General features: G+C 36.2%; 3 protein-coding genes, 1 long non-coding RNA gene and 1 other non-coding gene across 9 annotated transcripts; 2 read left to right on the top strand and 3 right to left on the bottom strand.

The window, feature by feature from the left end:
* Positions 1-166: 166 nt before the first annotated feature.
* LOC111801012 (putative polygalacturonase) lies at positions 167-3,514 on the bottom strand. The gene is made up of 6 exons (XM_023684966.2): positions 3,366-3,514; positions 2,811-3,158; positions 1,522-1,642; positions 1,260-1,434; positions 1,105-1,175; positions 167-1,032 (listed from the first exon to the last, which is right to left on the bottom strand). The coding sequence occupies exons 1-6, from the start codon at positions 3,405-3,407 to the stop codon at positions 323-325; spliced, it is 1,467 nt and encodes a 488-aa protein (XP_023540734.2). The 5' UTR covers positions 3,408-3,514; the 3' UTR covers positions 167-322.
* A 3,764-nt stretch (positions 3,515-7,278) lies between these two features.
* LOC111800078 (uncharacterized) lies at positions 7,279-8,229 on the top strand. The gene is made up of 2 exons (XR_015422284.1): positions 7,279-7,615; positions 7,701-8,229. It is a non-coding gene; the product is annotated as an uncharacterized LOC111800078 (transcript).
* A 1,545-nt stretch (positions 8,230-9,774) lies between these two features.
* On the bottom strand, positions 9,775-14,663 carry LOC111786163 (uncharacterized). Of its 3 annotated transcripts, none has more exons than XR_002816068.2 (5): positions 14,585-14,663; positions 12,384-12,805; positions 12,150-12,284; positions 11,293-11,391; positions 9,775-10,174 (listed from the first exon to the last, which is right to left on the bottom strand). It is a non-coding gene; the product is annotated as an uncharacterized LOC111786163 (long non-coding RNA). The 3 variants fall into 3 exon arrangements; XR_015422133.1 differs by lacking the exon at positions 9,775-10,174 and having other exon boundaries at positions 10,949-11,391; positions 12,384-12,539; positions 12,697-12,805; XR_002816067.2 differs by lacking the exon at positions 9,775-10,174 and having other exon boundaries at positions 10,949-11,391.
* Positions 14,664-15,702: 1,039 nt separating this feature from the next.
* Positions 15,703-19,221, bottom strand: LOC111799792 (calmodulin-binding receptor-like cytoplasmic kinase 2). 2 transcript variants are annotated; one of them, XM_087125986.1, is made up of 6 exons: positions 18,856-19,221; positions 18,078-18,310; positions 17,799-17,967; positions 17,625-17,714; positions 16,983-17,278; positions 15,703-16,291 (listed from the first exon to the last, which is right to left on the bottom strand). In XM_087125986.1, exons 1-6 carry the CDS (start codon positions 19,178-19,180, stop codon positions 16,028-16,030), a joined length of 1,377 nt encoding a protein of 458 aa, XP_086982112.1. In that variant the 5' UTR covers positions 19,181-19,221; the 3' UTR covers positions 15,703-16,027. The 2 variants fall into 2 exon arrangements, with proteins under 2 accessions (XP_086982112.1, XP_086982111.1); XM_087125985.1 differs by having other exon boundaries at positions 17,625-17,967.
* Positions 19,222-23,116: 3,895 nt separating this feature from the next.
* On the top strand, positions 23,117-27,128 carry LOC111801221 (ubiquitin-conjugating enzyme E2 5). Of its 2 annotated transcripts, XM_087126470.1 has the most exons (6): positions 23,117-23,351; positions 23,435-23,514; positions 25,124-25,238; positions 25,312-25,364; positions 25,452-25,580; positions 26,795-27,128. In XM_087126470.1, the coding sequence occupies exons 1-6, from the start codon at positions 23,308-23,310 to the stop codon at positions 26,920-26,922; spliced, it is 549 nt and encodes a 182-aa protein (XP_086982596.1). In that variant the 5' UTR covers positions 23,117-23,307; the 3' UTR covers positions 26,923-27,128. The 2 variants fall into 2 exon arrangements, with proteins under 2 accessions (XP_086982596.1, XP_086982597.1); XM_087126471.1 differs by lacking the exon at positions 23,117-23,351 and having other exon boundaries at positions 23,393-23,514; positions 25,077-25,238.
* Positions 27,129-27,818: the final 690 nt, after the last annotated feature.

The following is a 27,818-nucleotide window of genomic DNA, read 5'->3' on the forward strand; positions in this document are numbered from 1 at the left end:
GTACAAATTGGCACTAGGTTTGTGAATTGTACATATTGGTTGCATCCTTCTCGTACCTTAAGTTTTTCTTTTATTTTCACTATTCTTAGTTTTTGGAAAATAGCTTCCTCGACTTGTTGGTCTGAAAGGAGAACCAGTTCGATACATGTCAATTATGATGATTGACAGCATTTAATGGGGTTGTACATTCTACTATATTAATTTGAACTGTGCTGGAAAGCTAAAATACACAGCATACTGAATGCTTTTAGATAGATTTTAATTCTTACAGTAACAATATACTGACTTGAATATAGCTTTTGTTGTTCACAGCAAGAAATCTTCAAGCATGACTGAATTGATATGAGCATTTTTTCAACTCCACTGCATCAATTGGTATATTATCCTCTGGAAATCTGCATGTTGTAATCTTCTCGGCCCCCTGATCGGGTAACAGACTGCACGGTGGAGGTGTAACATTGCTCGTTATTCCCTCCACATCAGTGCAAGTCCATGGCTGTTTCTTGGCCTTTGCTGCCAAGCTGATTGTCACATTGGAAATGCAGATACCTGTAAATGTGTCACCTGAAATTCCCTCCAATCTGGCTGCCATTGTGGCGTTTTCGACGACCATGTCCCTGTAGTTGATTCCTTGAATTACAGGCAATGCGTGGGGATCGTAATTCTCATCGGCATGTGACCCGTAATCGCCAGTCATCCAAAATGCCCATTTCATGGTATGCATTGTCATCCTCCTTACATATATGTCTTTTACATATCCTCCCCTTCCTATGCCTGTTTTGATCCTGACCCCAGATTCAGAATCAACGGCTACTATGTCTTCTGCTCGGACATCTTCGATTCCACCCGACATCTCGCTCCCCAGTGCAATGACAGCACTTGTCGGGGAAACACACGTGAGCCTTCTGATTACCAATTGCTTTGTTGGCCATCCAAATCTTATGCCATACTCGTCCCAGCCGCTCTTGACAGCTACACAATCGTCTCCAGATATTATGTAACAATCCTCAATTCTAACATTTGTGCAGGAATCTGCAGAATAAAGTGGAGTCATTGGTATTGAAAGACGTATACGTCTTGAGAAAGTTGGTTTGGGATACAAACCGGGGTTGATGCCATCGGTATTCGGGGATCGAACAGGAGCGATAATCGTGATCCCTTGAATAAGAACATTGCTGTACAACATTTGCAAGTGAATCAAATCATGTAGTGTTGGATTTCTGTACATATTTCTCTATGGAATAACTAATTGATTATACCTGCTGTAAACAGGATGAACATTCCAAGCTGGAGAATTCAGCAGGGTCAGATTCGATATCTGTACGTCGCTGGAATACATGATCTCGATCAAGTATGGTCGGGTGTACTTAAGCTTATTCTGATGAAACAGCTGCCACCAGCGATCGCCTTGACCATCAATAGTGCCATTGTTTCCTGATGTACATTAGGTGGAACTCGAACGTTCAGTCACCGATCAAGAAAAATGAGACACGAGACAGGCTCTAGTAGAGGTACGCTTACCTGTGATGACAACATCAGTGAGATTTGTTCCAAATATTAAACTGATGTACCTTCCCCCTGATGTGTCCCTTCCATGACCGTAGGATGGCAACGGTTCGACCACCGGCCACTCGTTCAGATCCTATTGAAGTAGTTGAAAATCAGTCTTAAGCTATAGATGAGTCGAGACGATTCGACTGATCAAATTTAGATAATTGTTCGTACTCGCGGGGATGAACCTTGAGCTTAGAGAGTTCGTTACCCCCACTTTTTGACTAATCACTTCAGTTTCTTAAAGTCTTTACCTTAATGACAACATCAAACTTACCCCATCTACCATAACAGCCCCTCATCTAAAAACTCAATATATCTCTACTAGAGTCATACCTTCAACTTAATGGTAATTTAATATATTATTAAATTCGGAGGTTGTGAATTCAAACCCATTTGAAGCTATGACCTCTCGAGCATAGTGAATTTTACGGGAATGAGGAATTTGAACCTCTAACCTCCCGAACAAAGTGAATTTTACGGGAGGGAGGAATTTGAACCTCTAACCTCCCGAACAAAGTGAACTTTATAGGTGGGAGGAATTTGAACCTCTAACCTCCCGAACAACGTGAATTTTACAGGTGGGAGGAATTTGAACTTCTAATCTCCTGAACAAAGTGAATTCTACAAGGAGGAATTGAACCTCTAACCTCTCGAACAAAATGAATTCTACAGGAAGGAGGAATTTGAACCTCTAACCTCCCGAACAAAGTGAATTTTATGGGAATGACGAATTTGACCCTCTAACCTCTTAAACCTAGATTTTCAGGAAAATAGAATTTGAAACTCTAACCTTCCAAACAAAATGAATTTTACGGGAAGGAGGAATTTGAACCTTTAGCCTACCGTACATAACGAATTCGACCCATAACAAGAGTAGAGTCCTATGAATTGTGGAAGCAAAAGCATCAACAATTGAAACTCATTGTTATCAACACTATTTACTCTCATTTTTATCCTTATTTAAAATTTTATTTTTTAAAATAAAAAAAAATAATAACAATAAAAATAAAATAGGGAACAAATATGAAGCTATCAATTCACGTGATGCTGCAACTCTATTATAAATATTTTAAACAAATTTGGATCTAGTAACACATCACTCGTGAACTAATATATAAATTATATATATATATTTTTAAAATTTTAATTTTTAATTATTATTATTATTATTATTTTCATTTTTTTTTTAATTCAACCCCAATAAAAAAAATAAAATATTTAAATTTAGAGGAAAATAAAAGGTTATTTATTTCTACCTGAGAAGCGAGAAGAACAGCATCCTGATGAAGAAACAGAGTGAAATGACTAGTAAGGTTGAAGCTGCCGGTGAGCCACCTCCCCGCCGGCACATACAGCTGAGCGCCGCCGTCCCCGGCGTACTGGCTCAACCTCTCCACCGCCGTCTGAAACGCCTTCGTATTCGACGTCTCGCCGTCGCCAACGCCGCCGAAGTCCGTTATTGAAGCAGTGTGAGCTCTGCAACTAATGGCGCCATATTCAATCCCATTGTCCTCTAAAATCCTCACCTTTCTTCCCTCAACTTCTCCCATCAACGCCGCCGCCGCCGCCGCCAAAACAAGTACCAAAAACGTCATTTTCACCGGCTGTGAGAACAAGAACAGCATTTTAAATTTATTCAAAACTCCAAAAAAATTATAAAAAATTATAAAAAAAGGTTGCAAGAATTTATTCAAAATGCAAAAATGGGAAATGGGTCGGTGGATTTGAAGCTAAAAGGCATTAAAAATGGAAGCTTTTTTGAAGAGAGGATAATGAAGGAAGCCATTGGAGAAGGTTCTTGCTTTTCTTACATGAGCTTTAATGGGGTTTTTACAGAGTTCCTCCATTGGCATGATTTCAGAGAGAAACTGAGCTTTTTTGGGGAAGGTGTGAGTGTGAGAGAGAGGAGGGAATGATTGGGTATTTTTATAGAATGATTTTGTTGTTAATAAACAATTTGTTTGGATAAATTTTTTAATTTGAGAATATTTCTATAAATAATTACCTACTTAATCAAATACAAAATCAACACTAATATTTTCGAAATGGTGAGATTTCATATTGGTTGGAGGGAGAACGAAACACTTGTTATAAGGGTGTGAAAACCTCTCCCTAACAAACGCGTTTTACAATCGTGAGGTTGACGACGATACGTAACGGGCTAAAACAGACAATCTCTGCTAGCAATGAACTTGAGACTATTACAAATGGTATCAGAGCAAGTCATCGAGTTGTATGCCTGTACTGGCCTCTCTAAGGGATGTGGATTATGAGATCTCACATCGGTTGGAGATGAAAACAAAACAACTGTGAGTCTGACGACAATATGTAACAGAACACAGCGAGTTCTGTTACATATAAAAAGGAGTACGAGTAAAGTTAAATTAAATTAACCCTAGTTTCCATGCAAGATTTTGAGAATTATAATAAAATAAATGTCAATTAATTAAATAAAATGATTTGTATGATATATTGGGTAAATTAGAAGTAAAATAATGTTGGGAAATTTCAGCCACTCAAAATAATAATTTAAAATTTATATATTAAAAAAAAAAAAAAAGTGGAGGGTACGATTTTACATTTCTACCCCTAACTTGATATGGTGGGTGGGTCCCACGTGTCGTTCGAACTTTTTGAGTTTTGTTTGATCTCGTGAATCCTTTCTCTTTCATCTCTCTTCTCCTGACCGAACCCACTTCGGGCACTCACGGGTTTCATAATTAAAATAAAATAAAATAAAATAAAAATGGATAATTTAATAATTCCATTAAAAAAATATAATATGGAATTAGTTCCAACCACTGCTTCTTCAATAAAAAAATGTCCAAACTAAATATCAATATGAATGGAAATATATATATATATATATTCGTTGGGAACTGGCCCATGAGTTAGTTATCTTATTGAGACATCCCGAACATCCATCAATTTGAGTTCTCTCGAGCATCGGACTCACATGTACTCATGTTAAACCATTTACGACATACGTTTCAAATAGCAGGTGCATAATTCAACAAACGCATTTGTTTTTAGAAATTCAAAATGATACAGATCTTTCATTAGAATTTGTGGATCGTTTCTCAGACTTAGACTAGGAATTTTCGATCAGTTAAATTTGGACAATTATGACATTTTTATCCTTGTCGTTAGCTGAGCTAAGGAGCTACGATGACCGAGGCAGATTCACTATAGGTTATCTTTTGGCAACGGAACTCGAGAAATGTAAAACGTTTGAAATTAGAGGTTTTTTTTTATGATTAAATCATGAAAGATACTTTTGGTTCGTTTTTCTAAATAAATGAATCCATGTCATGAAATGGTTCTTAAGGAAATCTATTTGGGCTTCTTACGGCCCATTAGCTCCTTTGGTCTCTCTTCACCACTTGGGCCTAGTGATCCAATATTCCTCAAAATGGGCCGTTTTCAGGCTCTACGGAAACTTGGGCCCCCATGAAACTGGACTTAGTTGGGCCCATTCAGCAATCCATATGACAAATCTCGACTTTAGACCACGTGCATTGCATGGGCCACGTTCTTTAAATATTTCCACCGCATTATTTCTTAACACCGTCCAACTACCGGCCACCACCTTCCTCAACTTCCGGCCATCGCCGCCTTCCGCAACCAGTAAGATAATATTTCTTACCATATTATTTTTTTAAAAATATATTTATTTACTCATTTTAGAAAGAAAAAAAAAAAAAAAAAATTAAAAATTAAAAATTGCATTTTTTTTAATAATTAAAAATATGATATTAATTTATAATTCAATTATCCATAAATTTAGACACTTAAATGACCTAATATACTTTTCAGTTATAGGTGACTCTAAACCTAGCACGATTAAATTTCTCAAATGGGTTGTCAATTTTCTTCAAATATCGAGTATAATTTGGACAGTTATGTCATTTGAAAAAATATTTTCTATTGAGGGAACACCTGTTACGAGTAAGTGGAGAGGAAAGATCTCCAGAGATTCTTATCTCGTTTCATTCTAGTGGCTCGATCAGTATCTGATGTGTGAAAATTCAAAAATCCATAGTTTTCTAGCGAAATAAAGATGGCTCGAGCTACTTACTGATATCATCAACATGGTCGGACTATCGAATACGAAGTCATAAGAATATCACGAGTTGAACCCCTTTTGTGAATCAAGCAAATTCCTTTTTCGTGTAATGATGTAGTGGTAAACCTCTCGTTCTCACAAAAGATCCAAAGGCTTTTATCAAACTATGGGACGAATTTGATAAAAAAAAATAAATAAATAATAATAATAATAAAATAAAAATGGTACAAAATTATGAAGTAGCCGCCCCATTAAAGGCCAGCAGCCATGACCAAAAAATGCCTAAAATAAGGAATGCCATTTTTTACACGTGTGAAATTCCATTAAATAAATAAATAAATAAAACATTTATTAAACAACAAAATGGCAACAACTCTTTCTTCCCAAATTGCTTCTTAGATTGAACTTCTATTAATAAATTTAAATTCACTATTTATTTTTTTAATATAATAAATTCTCAAATATTTAATTTTGCCGTACGTCGACATGACATGACTTGAAATTGTATGATAATGATTAAGTCTGAAATAATGGTGTTTTGTCACGTCAAATGTGACACTCAAGTAGAAGAGAGGTACATGAATGAACTGAGATCACATTTAAATGAGAGAAATTTTGATGATAAGAAAGATAAGAAATACTTAAAGAACCAAAGGTTGCTACCTACACCAATAAGTGCACACTATCTTTTAGTGGCACAATTTAGAAACTTCATGTGAATGAGGACATAATATACTGGAAGGACTCGTGTTGGTCTATAGTAACATTCTTTACTGTTCAGAAGCAAAGAGTAAGTAATGTGATCATGTCGCAGCAGATGAATGTCGGGACCATCAGATATCAATCCTGGATGTAGGCTCGAGTAATATATTGAAAAAGTAATGGATTGTTTTCCATGCAGAAAGCATGGTTTTGAAATTTTTTTTGTGGCACATTGGACGATGAAAAATTGTCTCTAGTTTTGGTACAATAATGTGATCCCAAGTCTACGGACAATATTCCTAGTCTTATAATCAAACTCTTTTCATATAGTCAATATTTCATAATTGTAAAGACTCATTTAACCGGTAGGATCGGGCCCAACAAAAACCCGCCTCAAATGAGGTGAAAAATCTCCGTTTAAATGAGGAATGGAGAAGGGAACGAGGAGAGATTTCTCCCCATTAGTTAATCTGGGTCGAGGACGAAATTTATATTCCCGGTCTCGGTCCCCACCTCCAACCCTACCCTGCCTCACTCTACTTACATATATATGTATATATCAAACCCGTTAGGGTAAATTTATATTATATTGAAATTTGAATTTTTAAAAGGTAGGTCGAACATTAAAAATTAAATTGTAAATAATTCCTACGATTTCAAAAATAAATAAAGAACTTGATCCCCGCGAGTTTCACGAGCACGAGAATTGAAATTGTGGACACGGAGGGAACGAGAAAAGCATCCTCGTCCCATGAACATGTGAGAAACGAAATTTTAAAGGTATTTACCTCTTCAAAACCGTCAAATTTAGATCTTAAAATTTACGACCGAACAAAAAACGAGTTACTCTTTAGTTACAATTTTATCCTCGTACTTCCATCCATACATTCGAAACTATTGGCTTATCGGGAAGAAACAAAAAAAGTTTTATTTATTTATTTGAAAGAGGGTTAAAATAGTCATTTCACATTTAGAAAAAAAAAATCCTATAATATTTATTCGAAAAAACAAAACCCCTTCTTTATTTCTGGGAAATTGCCCAAATATGTAATTGCAAGCGACTGGCTATAAAAACCCTCAAACGCCTAACAACACATGGCATTCCCTTCCGCCACAGACGCCAACGCCGCCGCCGCCCGTCGCAGTTCCCTTCCAAATCCAAATCTCCACTTCTCTCTGTTAAATACACAAATCTCTGCTTAATCGATGAACCGCCGCCGATCGGAATCGGAATCGGAAACGGAAACACCTACCTCTCCGACCGCCATGGGCTACCCCGTAGGCTACTCCGACGTTTGTATCCCTAACGCCTTCCTCCATCTCCTTTTCTTCCTCGGCTATATTCGAAGCCTCATTATTTCAATCTTCCGATTTCTAGGGCTTTCGGATTTTCTCGAATCCGCCATCGTTTGCCCCCAAAATCCTCCCTACATCTTCCACGATAGATCCGTATCGCCGCTCCTCATCGACGAATTCGTCCCCGTCGTCAAATTCTCCGACATTGTCGTCTCCACCAGAGCCGGATTTCCGTCGGAATGTTGCGCCGTTTGTCTCTGCGAGTTTCAGGACGATGAAGAGCTTAGGTTTCTGAAGAATTGCAAACACATTTTTCACAAGAAATGCTTGGACCGATGGATGATTCGCGATCAGAGAAGCTGTCCGCTCTGTAGAAACTTAATCGTGCCGGAGGAGTCAATTCCGCCGCTCATGGATTTTCCCGGCTGTTCTGAGTTTTTCGGCGACTATAGTTAGGTTGCCTTTTTTATTAACCAGAAGATTGCTAGTGGTTATGTAGATAAATTAGATTTTATTTTCCTAGAAATTAAAATAAATAAATAAAGAAAATGTGAATTTCCAATATTTAAAATGAAATTCCATTTAAATACTAATCCAACTTTTTTGGATCATTCAGATAAAATAATTAGTTTATGTTATTTTTAATTCTAATCCTAATCCTAATCCTAACCATGTTAATTTTATTTTTATTTTCTTTTAACTAATTAATTTATTATTATTATTATTAATTTTTTTTTTTTCACTAGTGATTGAACTAACTAGATTCAAATAAGAGAAATTAAATTAATATATTATATAATAAATGGACCTAAAAATTTAAATTTAAGGATTTGAAAAAGATGAGAAGCAAGCTATTCGATACGCTTATTGCACACAATCACATAAAGAATAATATAAGGTTCTGTTTGGCTCTTTCTTCCACGTTTACTTTCAAATAATTTCATTGCTTACAACAGTGGCAAACTCGTGAGGTTCATGTCATTCACGGTGAGTTTTGTTTTTTCATTTGCATTGTTCCCATCCAGTTTTCTTCTGGGAGATCTCATATTGGTTGGAGAGAGGGAGCGGAACATTATTTATAAAAGTGTGGAAATCTCTCTTTAGTAGACGTGTTTTAAAGTGAACCATATCTGCTAGCTGTGGGCTTGAGCGGTTATAAATGATATTAGAGCCAGATATCAAACAGTGTGCTAACGAACATGCTGTTCCCCAAGGGGGTGGATTGTGAGATCCCACGTAGATGGGAAAGGGGAACAAAAAACATTCCTTATGGTATGGAAACCTCTCTCCAATAGACTAGTGGGTTTTGACTGATACATATTCTCTCTCCTCTCTTTCTCTCTTTTATTCTCATTGATAATAAATTGAAAGATTCAAATCTTGGTCTTTACGGTCTCTTCTTACAAAATAATTTTTTAAAATACAAAATTAAAGTTAAAAAAAAAAGGTCTAATATGGTTGTAAACCCTAATTTAGTGTGAGTTTATATTGGATTTGCAAACCAATATTTTGCCTTATATGGTACTTTTGAAGGGCAAAGCATTGGGTGTGAGAAGGCATGAAGCTTCCACTTCATTTCTCCGATGTTTGTGGATCTTGTCTCTATTATTTCTCAAATTAATTTCTCACAACTAGGGCTCCAATTATTGCTATTTTTATTTTTATTAATAGATTTTATATGATAAAAAAACAAATAAAATATTGATTTAAGATTTTCTCCCGTTGAAATGGATGACAACTAATTTATGGAATTTCCACGTCATTCATAGTACAACTTGCATAATATTAATCAATAATCACACCATTGGGCCAACAAAAATCTACCAAAATAGCATTAATTTTAAAAAATTTATACCTAATTTATTATATATATATATATATATTTTTTATTTTGTCAAATTTTAGAAACAGAATAAAAGTTTTAAAAAATACTTTCAAAATTAAAAACAAAAAACCAAAACGTCCATCAAGCAAGGGGTGATCTTTTAATTTTGGATTTAATAAATCTAGAACTCAACCTAAATATTATCAATTTACCATCATAATAGAACTAGTTTTTTTGTGTGTGAGATCTCACATCGGTTGGAGAAAGAAATGAAGTATTCTGTGTGTAAACATCTCCCTAAAAAGACACATTTTAAAACCGTGAGGCTGACAACGGTATGTAACAGGTCAAAACGGACAATATTTGCTAGTGGTGGGCTTAGCCTGTTATAAATGGTATCAGAGCCAAACACTGAACGGTGTATCAGCAAGGACGTTGGACTCTCAAGGAGTAAACTGTGAGATCCCACATCAGTTGAGAAGGGGAACAAAATATTCTTTATAAAAGTGTGGAAACCTCTCATTAATAGATACATTTTAAAACTATGAAACTGACAATAATACGCATGGAGTGAAAGCAAACAATATGATTGGTACAAAAGATGTGAAAGTAGTGCAAGTGGGGTAATGAATGGAGGTGTTGATCCATTACTCTCTCTAACAAGGTTGGAGTAGGTAAAGACAAAGACAGACAAATCATGGCTCTCCCACTTGAGTTTATCTCTCTCACTACTAAAAACACACAAAAAAGTAAATCATGGTGAGATTCTTGATCTTCAAAATGGATATGGATGCCTCAAAAAGCACAAAGAAAAAGTAACAATTGTCTTCTAACTTTGTTTAAACAATGAACGGATTCCTAATCTCACTCCTTTTAAACAGAATCATAAAAGTTCTTTTCATTCTCGAACTAATTTAGCTTTATACCATGTATGAAAAATTAATGAGAAGTTTTTTTTTTTTTTTTTTTTTTTTTTTTTTTTTTTTTCTAGTAAAGGATATGGGTTATTAAAATTTGTACTTTATCTCAAAAGTAAACTTTCAATAATGTTCTTAAATTTTTTAATTAGTCTAACAAATACTCATCATTAGTTTTGAATAGAAACTATTAGAACTTTGTTTTGAAGACACACTCAAAACTTTCAAAATATCTTTTTAACTTTTAAATGTTGCATTAATACCTTCCAACTTTTTAAAAAACTTCAAAAATATACTTCAAAGCTAGTAATTTGTTTAATAAGTACTTATAAAATTAAAAAATAGCATTAACATCCTTAAACTATATAAAAAAAATTCAAAAAAAATCTTATGTTTCATATATGGATAGAAACCGTCGAATTTTATAATGTTAACTTTGAAAATTTATGAGTATTTTTTAATATGGTACTAATGAAAATAGTATTTTTGAACTTTTTAACAAAGTTTAGAGGTGTTTTTGAAGTTTTAAAACAATCAAAAGGTGTTTTTAAATTTTTTTTAAAAAGTTAAGTTCTTAATGAAGCTTTTGAAAAGGTATTTTTGAAACACTCTCAAAGTTAAAAGATATTTTATGAAACCTTTCCAAAGATTCGAAAGTATCTTTTAAAAAAAATATTAACAGTTTCCATCCAAAAATTAACGGTGGATAGTTTAAGGTTATTTTTTAGACACGATACAAACTTAAAAAATATTTTTATTAATTTAGTCTTTATATCAATTTCAAACATAGAATAAATATAAAGCATATGATACTTCTAATTGATGTATAAACTAATGGCTACGGTTGGTTTTGTCAATTGTCATTGACAATCTACACTATAATGTCACATTCATAATTTAATAACATGAGATATCAGATTGAAATGGCTGACCTGTCTTTGCCAGTGCCTTCAACGCTCCACCATTCATCTATGAAGCTCAACCAATTTGAAATTGTCCTCCAAAGTAATCAGTGGAATAGTCTCCATCACCTTTAAAATGAAATTACAATAAAATTAGGAGGGAATAATAATAAAGGGTGACTCAACATGCTTTTAGTTTTATCTATTTAACTCTTATAAAATCTTCCGTAATTTATGTGGAAGTATTTAACTAAAAATATAAACACTACGTGAGTTGGAGAGGGGAACGAAACATTCCTTATAAGTGTGTGAAAACCTCTCACTAAACACTAGCAGACACATTTTAAAACCTTGGAAGGAAGCCGGAAGGAAAAACTCAAAGAAGACAATATTTGCTAGCAGTGGGCTTGGGCTATTACAAATGGTATCAGAGTTAGTTACGGGACACTGCGAGGCACTAGTCGGAGTAGGGCTAGACCCTCTCCATAGTAGATGTGTTTTAAAAACCGTGAGGTTGACGGCTATACATAACGGGCCAAAGCAGACAAAAAAAAAAAATAAAAAATAAAAACTTTTGGAAATATCTGTTATCAAATAAAAATATGCCAAAAGTTCAAGGCAGATGACATAACTAGTTTAGCAGTTGGTTGCAGTGGTACCACAGTTCATTATGGGTCATCTACTAGAAATGAAACATCATATTTGGTTACCTTGAAAAAGGCATCTAGGGTGGGTTCAAACCATGCAACTACTTCTAACATTATTTGCTTAATGGAACAGTCATCAACAGTAATGCCGTGAAGCTAAAAACTAATTTGAACAATGCCTTCTATCACATACAGATTAGCCAAGACAAGACGCAAGATAATAAAGATGATGAGAGGTACCGATGTTGATAGCTGCCAAGGACCGTCGAGATTGTCTACAGCAAATCGATGACACTCCCGCTCTCTACAAGTGATTTTATGGGCTTGTAGCGAATAATGTGTAATACATTGGCCTCCATATCAAAAGGCTCCTCTCTGTAGAATTTGATAACTCATAGGGTATATTCTTATAAATAAGAGCAAAAAAATGGAAATTATAAAGGGAGTCAAATGATAAAAAAGAAAGAAGGTTACATTCTACTGGATGTCCTGCCAGGTCCCACATCGGTTCTAAAATATGTTACAAATGAACTATTTGGTTAAAGAAGATCATCAATGCTCTGTAACGAGCCAGGATCCAATAGATCAATATTGCCAAAGGAATTGGACCATGGTCACATGCATTACCGTCTGCAGATTCAAATTGAGATATAACATGAATGTGAACATTACAATTAAATTATAAAAAAAATAAAAAAAAATAAAAAAAAGAAAAGAAAAGAAAAGAAAAGAAAAAAAAGCTCTGTGGAAAAATAAAAGAATTTATTTTGGAGGTGTTTGTGAGTACCCACGTCTCCTCTTCACTTGTTATAGATTGCCTCAAAATTTCTTGATAACTATTAGGCAATTTTGATAGAACACTCTCATCAAAATGTTTTTTCATATCATGAATGCACCTGCACCACAACTAGAATCTCAGAAAACAAAACGAAATAAAAAAATATAGAATAAAACTTGCTAGACTTGAAATATTCATATTAATAGAAGATAACTTTCATCCCTGAGTAAATGTTGTTTAGTATTGTTGGGAGGGAGTCCACGTTGACTAATTTAGGGAATGATCGTAGATTTATAAGTAAGGAATACACCTTCATTAGTATGAGGGCTTTTGAAGAAGCCCAAAGCAAAGCCAGGAGAGCTTATCCTCAAAGTGGACAATATCATATATTATTGTGGAGATCCGTGATTCCTAACAAATGTTATCTCTTCTTTGAAAATACGTCTAAAAAGTTCATCTGACTTCAGATATAGAGCCTGGACTGTTTTAAAATCAAAAGAGAATGGAATATAAATTGAAGCATTAAATTAATTCTCTACGTGGGCCTTGCTCTGTTCTTCATTCTTGTATGGAATTTACACATTCATAATTTCAAATGCAATGAAAGATAGGAAAATTTGGTCACAACCTTACTAGTAAGGAGTCAGGTAGTAGCTTATTATATGTCTAAACCCCTATTTCCCTCTGTCTTTCCCTCGGTAAAGAAAGCGCGGCCTCTTTCACTGATCTTTCTTTTTCCTTACTGGGAGTGAAGTCAAACTTCAATGTCTTGGGATGAAAAACTTAAAGCGATCATTGGGAATTTTGCTGGTCTTGTTCCCCAATTTTTCTGTCTAACACTATGCAATGGCCGTTACGTTTAAGGCAACTAAAAAGTAGCGAGGTCCAAGGTCTCTCAATGGTGAAGGCAACAAGATAAGGAAAAGAGCCCGCCTAATCAAATATAATGCTCTCTGACCTCAACTCACATATAACAATGTTCAAATAAGCACAGTTTATTGGCTTAGATAGCTTCAGAATCCTGAATTCAGAGAACAAATTCGTTCTAAACTCTTTGTCTGGGGATGTCTTAACCAACTATAATTTTAGTTGAAAATCAGGCTCGAGGAAGATAAGTCATAGGTAGGAGTTAATAATGATTGATTTCCAAGTTTGCAATCTAGCTTCCCCTCAAGGCTTTTAAAACACGTCTAATAGGGAAAGGCTTCCACACCATTACTTTGTTCCTCTCTCCAACCAATGCGGGATCTCACAATCCATCCCTTCGGGGCCCAGCATCCTCATTGGCACACCGCCTAGTGTCCACCCCCTTTGGGGCTCAACGCTCTCGCTGTCACACCGCCCGGTGTCTGGATCTAATACCAATAGTAACATCCAGGAGGGAAAACTAAGATCACACTCATAACCATCCTATTCATGTCATGTAATTAACTTCCTCAGAAACTCGGCAGAGTCCAACAAAATATAATATCAAATACTCAACAGAGAAATAAGGAAAATAAGCAATCTCTCTTCGAACATTCTGAACAAAAACTGGTTAAAAGTCGTAAGACTTGGGACAAACTTAAAGGAACAATATGAAATGCAATATTTACTTCTAGCTAGCGCGCAACGGAATCTCTGAAATTTGATTGAGATAAAACACAGAAAGAAAAACACTGATGAACAGATCTGATATATTGCTAATTCCGCTTCTTCAAACCCTCATAATATGCTCAAAACGGCTTTAGATTCTCGTATAGAACCCTAAATCCTAAATCCCAAATCCCAAGCTTCTCGGGTCAAAAATTAAAAGAAAAACCATCGAAACAACAAAAGAGAAAGAACAATGAATTCAGGAAAACAAACTCAGAAATGAAAAAGAAATATTCCAGATCAAAATTGAAGAAATACTTACATGTGGAAGAGGAGAGGAGAAAACTGGAGCAAATGAGAGAGGAAGGATGCGTTGGGTGTTACGGGAGAACTGCACAATCCAAAGCCAGCAGAATGGCGCGAAGGGAAGAATAAAAATGAGCTTCCGAACCGAACCATTCAGCAAAACCCGATTCTAACCCAACCGAACCGGAAATTGCCGTCGGAATAGGTGAAAGAAAGGGGAGGCGATAAATTCAAATATTAAATTAATTTAAAATGATTAAATACATATTTTTAAATATAATAAAAGTTATTATAATTATTTCATAAAGATGTCATTTAATCTGTGGGGTTGGAGTTACTGATAATAAATTTTCCGCCTTCATATCCACAAAAGTAAATGGAGTCACTGATAATAAATTTTCCGCCCTGATATCCACAAAAGTAAATAGTAAAATTTGCGGCACTTGCTCTAATCAGAACAAGTCAGTTATGTAAAAATTGTATTTCACTGATAATTTGAACGTATAGTCGACCCTGAAACCAAATAGGTAAGAGATATTACAATACTTGGTCGATGGAGGTTTTATTGACTACTTAGTTCTTCTACCGTACATTTTAAGACTATGATTTCATCAGACAATTGTAAAGAACATATATTTTATGGGACGCGTTTGCCATTATTTATGGACCTACCGAACTCTTTTTCCATTTAAGTTTGACAACGACTTTCTTTGTCAATAGAAAAAAATAAAAAATAAAAGAAAAAGATCACTGATATTAAAAATATTCCAGCTGGAAGACCAGCAACTGGTCAATATCACTTATTTGAAGTAACAAATCAAAATTAAAAATATAAAAAAAGGGTAAACTTTTAAAAATTCAAACGTGTAGAATAATCTAAATTATTAACGTTATCTTGTTCGACTCTCAAAAGAACCCCAAACAATACATTTGGTTAAAACTCGAGTGAAAATATTTATTAAAATTTATATTAATTTTAATTATTAAAATTAATAAATGGGTTACATAGACATTATATTAATTATATTCTCTAGTTTATATCATTAATATAATTCTTTAAAGTAATGCCCACTGGATCAAGTAGACTAGATACATTATACGGATACCAATTCGAAAAAATTCACGCACTACAGAAGTATGGATACTCTTTTCATTTATCGTCTATCATGTTAGCTGATGTCATTAGAACATAAACCAACCAGACCATTACGAACATAACTAAACTACAAAAATTTACGAGCAAAAGAGAGTAATAGCAGCCCAAATCAACCTAAACAATGCAGCTCGCACACATACGAAGTATAATTTCATCAATGAAAGAGGAAGAACATATGATCTAAGAAACTGCTAGCCTATTATAATGAAGATCAAGAACTCCAATTCATCATGCTTTTGTATCAAGAATTCAAGTTCTTGTTCTTCTTCTACTCAAAGCTTATTTTCTACTTGGATTTGAGTTTCATTTATCGCTTACCGATGCACTCCGTCGTGAACTCGTAGAGAATGAACGGAAATCTGGAGCTGAGAGATCTCGGTGATCCTTGCGTATGCTCCACAGTATCTCCGCACACCGCCTCATGCTCGGCCGACTCTGCCGCCGGGGAGCCAAGCATTGTAAGGTCAACTCCAGAATTTTTTCCACTGCCAAATGATTTGCAGCTGTTTGCTCTAGATTTGGGTCCAAGATTTCATTGGCCTTTCCTTCGTGAAACTTCTTCATGGCCTGCATTGATGTCAACTTGGAGCGGTGAGTAACGTGTTAGTCCATGTTTCTACGATGGTATGATCTTGTCCTAATTGAATTCATGTCTACGTTAACTTACTTTCAGATTCTAACTACAAAATATGTACCACTAGAGATATTCACATCCTTAACCTTTATGATACGTGTGTTGAGAATTAAAATACATTTCCATTGGTACGAGGCCTTTTGGGAACCAAAAGAATAGTCACGAGAGCTTATGCTCAAAGTGGATAATATCATACCATAAGGGTGGTTTGTGATTCTTAACATGGTATCAGAGCTATGCTTTTAACTGAGTCATGTTAATAGCATCCTCAAGTGTCGAACAAAAAAGTTGTGAGTCTTGAAGGTGTAGTCAAAAGTGACTCAAGTGTCGAACAAATGGTGTACTTTGTTCGAAAACTCCAGAGAAGGAGTTGAGCTTGATTAAAGGGAGGTTGTTCGAGAGCTCCATAGGCCTCAGAGGAGGTTTTATAGTGTATTTTGTTCGAGGGGAAGATTGTTGAGGATTAGAATACATTTCCATTGGTATGAGACATTTTGGAAAACCAAAAGCATAGCTACGAGAGTTTATGCTCAAAGTGGAAAATGTTATACCAGTGTGGAGGTTCGTGATTCTTAACTATATGATCTTATACTAATAGTGAAATGACGAGAGAAAAAGTCTCACCCATTTTGGAGTGATCCGCTGGTCGAGTACTCGCTTCGGTTCTATGGGGCGCCTGCCGGTGACTAATTCAACCAACAAAACACCAAATGAATAGGTATCACTCTTTTCGGTCAATTGGTAAGTTTTGAGATATTCTGGGTCCAAGTAACCAGCAGTTCCTTTGACTTGAGTGGACACATGGGTCGCATCACCATCAGCTGCAAGTCTTGCAAAGCCAAAGTCTGCAACCTTGGCTCTATAATTCTCAGTCAAGAGAATGTTGGAAGACTTTATGTCTCTATGTATGATAGGACGGTCTACACAAAGCAGAACGTAGTCAGGCTAACAAAGAACTAGGAGATGTATGATCTAAACAAAATCAAATGAAGATTGGAATTACTTCTCCAAGTAACGGCCCAAGCCCGCCGCTAGCAAATATTGTCCTCTTTGAGATTTTCCTTTCAGGTTTTCCCTCAAGGTTTTTAAAACGTGTATGCTAGGGAGAGGTTCCCACACCCTTATAAATGATGTTTCATTCTCCTTCCCAACTGATGTGGGATCTTACACACTATATACGCACTTTCTATCCTCTAAAAGTCATTACAAACTCACTATAAGCGTTCTACGAAGTAAGATGAGTAGAACATCGAATCAAATCCATACCTGTATACATATGAAGATATGTTATTGCATGAGCCACGTCGGTTGCAATGTCGAGCCTTGTAGCAAGGTCAAGAGTAGTGCCATGGATGCCTGCCATCAAGTTTCCTGATTTAGATAAGACAAAACAGTCTGGTTCAAAGAGAGGATAAAGCTGAAAAAGAAAATGTAACTCACAATCTAAGTGCTCTCTTAAAGTGCCATTGGGCACATACTCGACGATGACGATTCGTTCATCATCATGTTCTAGATATCCATAGAACTTAACCAGACTTAAATGTTCTACTTGTGCAAGCGTTTGAATCTCGCTTTTAAACTCCAAACCCGAACTAATATCATATATACTCTGCAGAGGAAGAGATTATGAAAACAAAATGGAATCCAAGTTAACAACAAAGAGTAGATTATTGTGTCTGAAAGCATTAACTCATAAAATGCTTAAGAATCAAATTTAACCTTCTTGGCACGTTTTATGGCCACAGGCACTCCATCAAGTTTCCCCTTGTAGACAGCCCCAAAACCCCCTTGCCCAATTTTTAAAGATGTGGAGAAGTTCTTCGTGGCCTTGCGGATTTTTTCTATGCTGATACTCAAAGATCCAGGCTCTCTATCAGGGGCAGCTAGATTTGAACTGAAGTGCGTTTCTCGCCTAGATCCTTGATTTCTTTTGCCATTAGGAATGGAAGCATCTAAAATTACAGAGAATAAACACACAATTTCATCCTAAAATCAGAATTGGAATGAGTAATTTACTGTTCAATTGAATCAAGAGCTCGAAAGTTTCAAAATATCAATGTTTAGCAAGATTAAGAAATCCACTATAATCTTCAACTAGAAACAAATAAACGAGTATTGGAGAATAGGTTTTTGCAATTTGCAAGAACAGGGAGATAATGCAGAAAACAAACAATTCGTTGAAATCTTCACCAAATTTTCAGACGATCACTATAATCTTCAACTAGAAACAAATAAACGAGTATTGGAGAATAGGTTTTTGCAATTTGCAAGAACGGGGAGATAATGCAGAAAACAAACAATTCGATGAAATCTTCACCAAATTTTCAGACGATCATCCACGATCCGAAACGCAACGAGAAGAGAGCAATAACCTATTCATTAATCTTCATCACCAGTTACTCAAAAGAGAATCCAGAAGTTAACACAGTATCATCCAGTCGAAAAATGACACACTCACAAAACCTAATCATTCGCCTCGCTTAAAATCAAGTATTACCTGAAGAATGACGAGATTCGCCACAATAACCCAAACTCGGCCAGGTTTCCTTCTCCGGCGCAGCAAAGCAAGTAAGAAAAGCTCCAGCGACGGACCGTGCAGCAGCTTTCACCGGATCAAGTCGGGAGCGGGATTCCATACCGGTGGATACATCCGGACTGGGCGAGTAGGGAAAGTAAACCGGCGTACGACTACCACAGGAGCTGGAGTTCCGCCGCTCATTGCCAGGGCTGGAATTCCGCCGCTCACCTCTGGAGCTGGAATTCCGCCGTTCACCGCCGGAGCTGGTATTACGCCGCCCGTGCAATGGACTCGAGCTCGTCATTGCTTGCGCTTACAGAGTAGAGCCAATGATACTCACAGAAATGGCGGTTCTGATTGTGGAGGGAGTTAAAAAAGACGACAGAATATAAGTGGATGACGCTAAAATACACCGAAATTAAGAGTCGTTGGTCAACGAGACTCTAACGTACGCCGTTGAATTTGCTCACGCGCGCGAACGTAACTGTATATGAAAAGTTCATTTTTTACTAATTATTATTTAAAAACCTTTTTTCCCCTTTTTCTTTTTAAAATATCATTTAAAATATATATTTTATTAATTGGTTTGGTAGATATTAGTTGGATTGGGTTGAAGATTTTAACAATTAACCATTACTTTATTTTAAAAAATTAACTATGGACCATAGTTAAAATACTCCACATTTATTAGATATTTGAATAATTTTTATTTTGTGGCTTTTTACGAGATAAATAATTTAATTTAATCTCGTTATATCTTATTTCTAAACTGATTTAATATATTTTAAATGAAGGAAGATTCGAGTTTTCGAAGCGCAAGAGATGACGTTTAGGCTAGTTGTTAACAAATAGAGGAAGTGAGAACAAGAGACGAGATCTATTCGAGAGATTTTGTCTCTGAGAAGACACTGAGAGTAAGAGAGAACAGGGAAGGCGAAGAGAATCAAAGATGGAGGTCGGGAATTGTATCGACGGGAGAGGAAGAAAGATAAAAGAGAACTAGGGTATTTTGTTTATAAGAACTCTCGACCATATCACATAAAAATATCGAAGAAATCAGGTATTGAATTTAAATTTTTGTAATGGTTTTTTTAAAAGTCGACTGTTTTGTTGACCAAGTTTCGTGTTGAATTTTGACTTGTTCTTTGACTCATATGAAACTGTCCCCCACGCTCATTGAGTTTGAATTCGACCTCTATTTGTCAGCCTTGCCGCTCATGTTTTTATGGATAGCACTGAATGTTAATGTATGGTCCTGATTATGATTAGCTATATTATACATCTAGTGGGCTCATGTGCAGCTGTATGGGTCGTGATAGAGAAATACTATACATTTAATTATACTCAAGAATGAAAATAGAGCCCAAGGTTATTCATGAATTTAGCTCCCGTCACTCATGTCGATTATTGCACGTGTTTGCATTTTTCGACTCCAACAGTGAGGTCCCTTGTATCACATTCGGAGACTTGAGATCTTAGACCTAACTAGCCTCTTAAGTTCACTATCTCTTACTCGAAGGTCTGCTCGACATTTTCAAGTGATAGATAACTCCTAAGAATTTCATTTTACGATGAAATAATTTATTTTTTTTCAAGGTTTAACATGTCTTTTATTGTTTAATGATATTAACTATTTTAAAAAATTATATCAACTTGAATATAGTTTAATTAGTTAAAATATATTTCATTAATAAAAAAGTCAGATGTTCGAATTTCACTTGTTATTCAATAAAATAATTTTAAATAATTTTGTAATTAAAGCATATGTTATAAGGAGAAAAAAAAATAGAATCAATAAATAATTATTTAATGACAATTTAATGTTTAAATATAATTTTATTAATTAAGAGTAATAAATTTTAAAGCGATGAATTTACGTAATATTCTTGCTATTAATATTTAAAAAAAAAATCGGCTATTGTTGACCGTTGAGTTGGTTTGAGAAGCCCAGTGGACTAAATGCGGCCCATTGAATTTATGAAAACGAAAGGACCAATTTGCCCTCTATGCTACGGCATCCAAGTCACGTGCCGATGGCGACGGCTTGGACATTTACCGTCATCTTTCCAAATTTTCTTAAAAATAAATAAAACAATTAATTAACTTTGAATTAATATTGTGTTATATTTTAATTTTTATATTTTCAATAAATCTTTAAATTATTTATTATTATTAAATATATATCGTATTTTATCAATATTGTCTCTAAAATATCATAAATTATTATTATTATTATTATTATTATTTTACCATAGTTTTATTCAATCTAACCAAAAATATATATATATATATATATAAATTTAATTTAAGATTAAGATCATAATTTTAAATTATGTTCGAACGCGGTGTAAAGCTGTATATTTTTTATGGGCTTAGATCATGATTTTTCTACGAAAAATTTTCAGTAATTATATATATATATATATATATATATATATATATATATATATATAATAGTCTTTCAAAGACAACATCGATATGAGTGTGCTGGTATTGCGCCCTAATCCATATGTTAGAGGTTGGATTATGCACCCATTATCTCGTACGGAGTCTGTAAATGATATGACATGAACCCGAGAGGATCCAATGCCTCGATAGAACCCATATAGATGGATATTCGAGATGTCCTGACATTATGAACGACACGTGAGTCCGTTCTCAATGACACGACCAAGCGAGCTGCCAGCAATATATAACAGATATTATTACTAAAGGATCGAAAGTTTAATACAAATTTTTTTTATCTCGAGAGGAAGGAATGTCCATTTTTCCACCTAGTTCATCGTTCAAACCAACTCTATAAGACATTCTTTTGTCGGTAAATACCGAAACGACTCCCACCAAATAGCCGTCCATTTATTACAACCTCGTGGACGTTCTTACTCAACTACAGCCTCGTTCAAAAGCTTCGATTTAAAATCTTTTTCAAATCTCGATAATTTATCGTTGTTATCGAGAATTAGAACCCGATAATTTAAAAGCTTTTGTAGTGGGGGCATTGTGTATGATATGTTCAAAGAATTATGCCATTTGGTTGCCGTCCACCCAAAGCTATGCCATAAAAAGCGGATAACTTTTTATTTTGTTTTCATTTATAATTTATTACTATTTCTTTGATTCCTTCATGGAATATTTTGCTTATCAGAGTCGCCCATCAGATCTCAACCGTCCATTCAATTTCTCTTCACTTTTGAAAACTTCTCTCGTGTTCTTCTAGAACCGAAACGTTTGTCAGCGGTAGTGTAGCTTCCCGTGCTTAGGATTCGATACTTGATAGCTCGGACATATTCCCACATCGTTACTTACTTCTTGTTTCTAAAAGTGAAAACTATCCTCATAGATCAGCTCGAGTCCTTTCAACATGTTTTGTCTTTACACACGTGTTTTTTATGAAAATTCTCAAGAGGTCACCGAACACAGATTTGCTCCAAGTAAAATACGTTTCACTTTGGACTTCTTATCGCTGACCTACCGAAAAAAAACGTGTACCTTGTTGCAAGCGATGTAAGGGAATACCGAGCTAATGAGATACCAAATTCGTATTTCAAATCCAAATCTAAATTCTGGGTACGAGGTGTTGTCGTATTCATTCCTTTCACTGTCAAGAAACCCTTTTCTTAAAAGAAAATTAATATTTTTAAAGAATATATTTAATATATGAATTTAAAAATAGAATTTTAAACAAAAATAGACTATGTTTTATAAAATTTTCTAGAATTTTGAAATAAGTTCTTAACATCATTGATTTAAATGTCAATGTTGACCGAATTATCAAAAGTCAAATGTCAATGAAATATCGACAGTCGATGTCGATGAATAATTATAAAAAAATTTAAAAATAATATTTTTATTCAATATATTGAGAAATGTGCATACTACCACGACCATAAACATTATAAAAGTTGGTGAGCTAGAAAACAGTGACGGATAAAATTGTTCATGTAATGTATCATGAAACACTCGAGCCCCAAATAGAGAGAGAGAGGTATTTTTGCCCGTTCGTTAGGCCAAACACTCGCAAATATCGAGACGAAAAATCGAATAATTTCTCGAACAAATGGATAAATCAAACATATGGGCATTAAAAAAATCACTTTTTAAGTATAATTTGTAAATGTAATGGAATCTTTTTAAGATAAATACCAAATTAAAGAGGAAAAAAATTTGAATATTTTTTTTTTAAAATTATCAGCACAGAATTGAAGTGGGTATGAGCAGGAAGAATCATTCAGGTACATATCATTTCGTTCCATAATTGAAAATTCGCTCTCTCTCTCTCTCTCTCTCTCTCTCTCCTCTCCTCTGTTTTTTCCCCTTCTTTTCTCTCTCTCTCTCTCTCTCTAGACTTGTGAAGAACCCTTTTAAGCCTTTTCATTTCAAATTTTGAAGCAAAAATTTCCATTCATCTTTATTCAAAATCCAAAAGAAACCATGTCTTCTCCAAGCAAACGCCGAGAGATGGACTTGATGAAACTGTTAAGTCTCTTTTTCCTTTTCTGGGTTTATGAACTTGTTTCTTATTGACTGTTCTTGGATGGATTCTTCTGGGTTTTGACAGGATGATGAGCGATTACAAAGTGGAGATGATTAATGATGGGATGCAAGAGTTTTATGTAGAGTTTCATGGACCCAGTGAGAGTAAATCTTCTAAACTTTGATCTATATGTTTCATTACATTTTTGTTTTGTTTTGTTTGTTCGTGTTCGTGTTCGTGTTCTTGTTGTTGTTCTTGATGAGTTTGGATCTCTGATGCATGGGGTTTTCTTTATTTGCTGAACTCTGGATTTGATTTGATCTATATGTAATAGCCTAAGTTCACCGTTAGCAGATATTGTCGTTTTTAGGCTTTCCACACCCTTATAAGAAATGTTTTGTCTCATTCTCGAACGATTTGGGCTATTACAAATGGTATAGAGCCAGACTAGGCGGTGTGTCAGTGAGGACGTTGGCCTCCAAGGGGGTGGATTGTGAGATCCCACATTGGTTGGAGAGGGGAATGAAGCATTCCTTATAAGGGTGTGGAAGCCTCTCATTAGTAGACGCGTTTTAAAACCTTGAGGGGAAGCTCGAGAGGGAAAGCTCAAAGAGGGCTATATCATCGGGCGGTGTGCCAATGAGGACGTTGAGTTCACAAGGGGGTGGATTGTGAGATCCCACATTGGTTGGAGAGGGGAACGAAGCATTCCTTATAAAGGTGTGGAAACCTCTTATTAGTAGACGCATTTTAAAACCTTGAGGGAAAGCTCAAAGAGAACTATATCATCAAGTGGTGTGCCAATGAGGACGCTGGGTTCACAAGGGGGTGGATTGTGAGATCCCACATTGGTTGGAGAGGGAAACGAAGCATTCCTTATAAGGGTGTGGAAACCTCTCATTAGTAGACGCGTTTTAAAACCTTGAGGAGAAGCTCGAAAGGGAAAGTTCAAAGTGGACTATATCCTTGGGTGGTGTGCCAATGAGGACGCTGGGATCTCACGGACTGTGAGATCCCACGTCGGTTGGAGAGGGGAATGAAGCATTCCTTATAAGGGTGTGGAAACCTCTCATTAGTAGACGCGTTTTAAAACCTTGAAGGGAAGCCCGAAAGGGAAAGCTCAAAGAGGACTATATCATCGGGCAGTGTACCAACGAGGACATTGGGTCCACAAGTAGTGGACTGTGAGATCCCACATCGGTTGGAGAGGGGAACGAAGTATTCCTTATAAGGGTGTGGAAACCTCTCATTAGTAGACACGTTTTAAGAACCTTGAGGGAAGCCCGAAAGGGAAAGCTCAAAGAGGACTATATCATCGGGCGGTGTACCAATGAGGACATTGGGTCCACAAGGAGTGGACTGTGAGATCCCACATCGATTGGAGAGGGGAACGAAGTATTCCTTATAAGGGTGTGGAAACCTCTCATTAGTAGACACGTTTTAAGAACCTTGAGGGAAAACCCAAAGAGGACAATATTTGCTAGCGGTGGGCTTGGACTGTGGACCTATCAAGTGTTTTATCATCGGTTCTCGAACATATGAAGTTATAGTTTAGTATTTGCCTTCATTTTTGTTCCTTTTTTTAGTTGCTTAAGCTGATTTTGATCCAAATAATGTGAGAATCTGTTCTTCTGAATGTTCAGAGTAACAGATAGTTTATCTGGTCATGTTGTGTATGGCTATACTCATTTGAGGGACCTAATTCTCCCATGTTCTTGGAGAACAGAAGGAAATGGATAAAGAAAAGTCACAATGTGATGGGTTGTCTGGCAGGTCCTTATCATGGAGGTGTATGGAGGATACGAGTCGAACTCCCGGACGCTTACCCGTATAAATCGCCTTCGATAGGATTCGTTAACAAAATTTACCACCCGAATGTTGATGAGATGTGAGTTCATCATGTGTTCTTAGCTTAAAATGAAGTCGGTTTCAGGTCGTTTCATGTTTGGTCTTTGTTTCAGGTCGGGTTCGGTTTGTTTGGACGTTATCAATCAAACTTGGAGTCCCATGTTCGGTAGGCGAACTTCTTGGTTCATTGTTTATTTCCCGTCATCTCGTGTTTTTCAGATTAATCACGCATCTTTATATGCTCTACTTTCAGATCTTGTAAATGTTTTTGAAGTGTTCCTACCACAACTTCTTTTGTATCCCAATCCATCAGATCCTTTGAATGGAGAGGCTGCAGCCTTGATGATGCGTGACCGTGTTGCTTATGATCAAAGAGTAAAAGGTATTGATTTTCTTGTTGTTTTCGTGTCGAAGCACGAACGTATCGGAAACGAGCTTTACGAATGGTTTGGGATAGGATACTCTTTATCTTTGATGTTTGTTCCCTAGGCTCGTGATTTGTGAGATCCCACATTGGTTGGAGAGGAGAACGAAACATTCCTTATAAGGGTGTAGAAACTTCTCCCTAGTAGACGCGTTTTAAAACCGTGAGGCTGATGGCGATACGTAACGAGCCAAAGTGGACAATATCTGCTAGCGGTGGGCTTGGGCTATTATAAATAGTATTAGAGCTAGACACTGGACGGTGTGTTAGCGATGACGCTGTGGGGTGGATTGTGAGATCCCATATCAGTTGGAGAGGGGAACGAAGCATTCCTTATATGGGTGTGGAAACCTCTTCCTAGTAGACGCGTTTTAAAATTGTGAGGCTAACGATGATACGTAACGGGCTAAAGTGGCGAAGATCTGCTAGTGGTGGACTTGGGCTGTTATAAATGATATTAGAGCTAGACACTGGACGGTGTGTCAGCGAGGACGATGGGCCCCCAAGGGGGGTGGATTGTGAGATCCCATATCGGTTGGAGAGGGGAACAAAGCATTCCTTATATGGGTGTGGAAACCTCTTCCTAGTAGACGCGGTTTAAAACTGTGAGGCTAACAATGACGTAACGGACTAAAGTGGCGAATATCTGCTAGCGGTGGACTTGGGCTGTTATAAATGATATTAGTGCTAGACACTGGACGATGTGTCAGCGAGGATGCTGGGCCCCTAAGGGGGGTGGATTGTGAGATCCCACATCAGTTGGAGAGGGGAACGAAGCATTCCTTATATGAGTATGAAAACCTCTTTCTAGTAGACACGTTTTAAAATTGTGAGGCTGACAGCAATACGTAACGGGTTCAACCGGACAATATTTGTTAGCAGTGGGCTTGAGCTATTATAAATGGTATTAGGGGCAGACACCGGGCGGTTTGCCGGCGAGGACGTTGGAACCCAAGGGGGGTGGATTGTAAGATCCCACATTGGTTGGAGAGCGAAACGAAACCTTCCTTATAAGGTTGTGAAAACCTCTATTTAGTAAACACGTTTTAAAACTGTGAGGCTGACAGCAATGCATAACGGGCACAAACGATCTGTTAGCGGTGGGCTTGAGTTGTTACATTAATAGCAGAGATAGCACATGTGAGTTCTCATCTTATCTTATCTTATTACAGAATACCGTGAAAGATACGCCAAGGCAGAAGACATAGTAGCTGCACCCGACCAATCAAGCGACGAGGAACTAAGTGAAAATGAATCCGAGTCGAGCGACGAGGAAGTTGCAGGGAAAGCGGACCTCTAAGGGCTCATTTGAAGTAGCTTCCACTGTACAAAATGTGTCTCTGCTTGAATGCTTTCTCCTGTCATGTATATAAGAAAATGAATGCTCTTTTTATATTGCAATCATCATATGGTGTTAGATTATGTTAAGGAAGACTTGGTGATTCTAAACTTGCTATCCTTTGCTTACAACTGACCTTTTAAACTAAAGTTCATATTCAATTTCAATATTACTTGTCTATGCTTTATTCTAACAAAACTGGGTTTTTTTTTCGTAATTCTACACGGTACGGATGTTCCTCGTCCTTGTCTCATCTTCTTCGTAAAGTTTTTTCGTTTATTTACGTAGAAATTGAGTTTCATGAGATTTTTTTTTTCATTTAAAAAAAAAAATCGTTTCAAATAACTTTTTTAATGGATATATTTATTTGGGTTGGAGAGATAACAAAATATATTTCATATAAGAGTAGAAATTTCTCCATAGTAGACACATTTTATAACCGTGAGGCTAAAGACGATACGTAACGAGTCAAAGTGGACAATATTTGCTAGCGGTGGGTTTGAGTTGTTACAAATGGTATCAGAGCTAGACACTAAGTCGGGTCGTGGGTTGGAGAGAACAAAATATATTTCATATAAGAGTGGAAATTTCTCCATATAGTAGACACATTTTATAACCGTGAGGCTAAAGGCGATACGTAACGAGTCAAAGCGAACAATATTTGCTAGCGGTTTGAGTTGTTACAAATGGTATCAGAGCTAGACACTGAGTGTGGGTCGAAATATGACTTTCAAATTAAGTTCCCAATGAATGGATTAGTGGATGTGCCAACAAAGATGTTGGCCTCCAAGGGATGGATTGTGAGGAGGTCGAAATATGGCTTTCAAATTAAGATCCGAACGAGTGGATGTGCCAAC

Source organism: Cucurbita pepo, chromosome 8 (assembly GCF_057944985.1).
Source record: "Cucurbita pepo subsp. pepo isolate OVF chromosome 8, ASM5794498v1, whole genome shotgun sequence".
Classification (NCBI taxonomy): Eukaryota; Viridiplantae; Streptophyta; class Magnoliopsida; order Cucurbitales; family Cucurbitaceae; genus Cucurbita; species Cucurbita pepo.

Bases quoted from the DNA above. Each gene is read 5' to 3' on its own strand.
- LOC111801012 (XM_023684966.2), bottom strand. From the start codon at position 3,407: ATGCCAATGGAGGAACTCTGTAAAAACCCCATTAAAGCTCAT. The intron at 1,435-1,521 runs GTAAGCGTACCT...AATGTACATCAG, and splicing joins CACTGATGTTGTCATCACAG to GAAACAATGGCACTATTGAT. The intron at 1,033-1,104 runs GTTTGTATCCCA...TTTATTCTGCAG, and splicing joins TACCGATGGCATCAACCCCG to ATTCCTGCACAAATGTTAGA.
- LOC111799792 (XM_087125985.1), bottom strand. From the start codon at position 19,180: ATGACGAGCTCGAGTCCATTGCACGGGCGGCGTAATACCAGCTCCGGC. The intron at 18,311-18,855 runs GTAATACTTGAT...CTGTAATTTTAG, and splicing joins CGAATCTCGTCATTCTTCAG to ATGCTTCCATTCCTAATGGC. The intron at 16,292-16,982 runs GTGAGACTTTTT...ACATCAATGCAG, and splicing joins AGCGGATCACTCCAAAATGG to GCCATGAAGAAGTTTCACGA.
- LOC111801221 (XM_087126470.1), top strand. From the start codon at position 23,308: ATGTCTTCTCCAAGCAAACGCCGAGAGATGGACTTGATGAAACT. The intron at 23,515-25,123 runs GTAAATCTTCTA...GTTGTCTGGCAG, and splicing joins GTTTCATGGACCCAGTGAGA to GTCCTTATCATGGAGGTGTA. The intron at 25,239-25,311 runs GTGAGTTCATCA...TCTTTGTTTCAG, and splicing joins CACCCGAATGTTGATGAGAT to GTCGGGTTCGGTTTGTTTGG.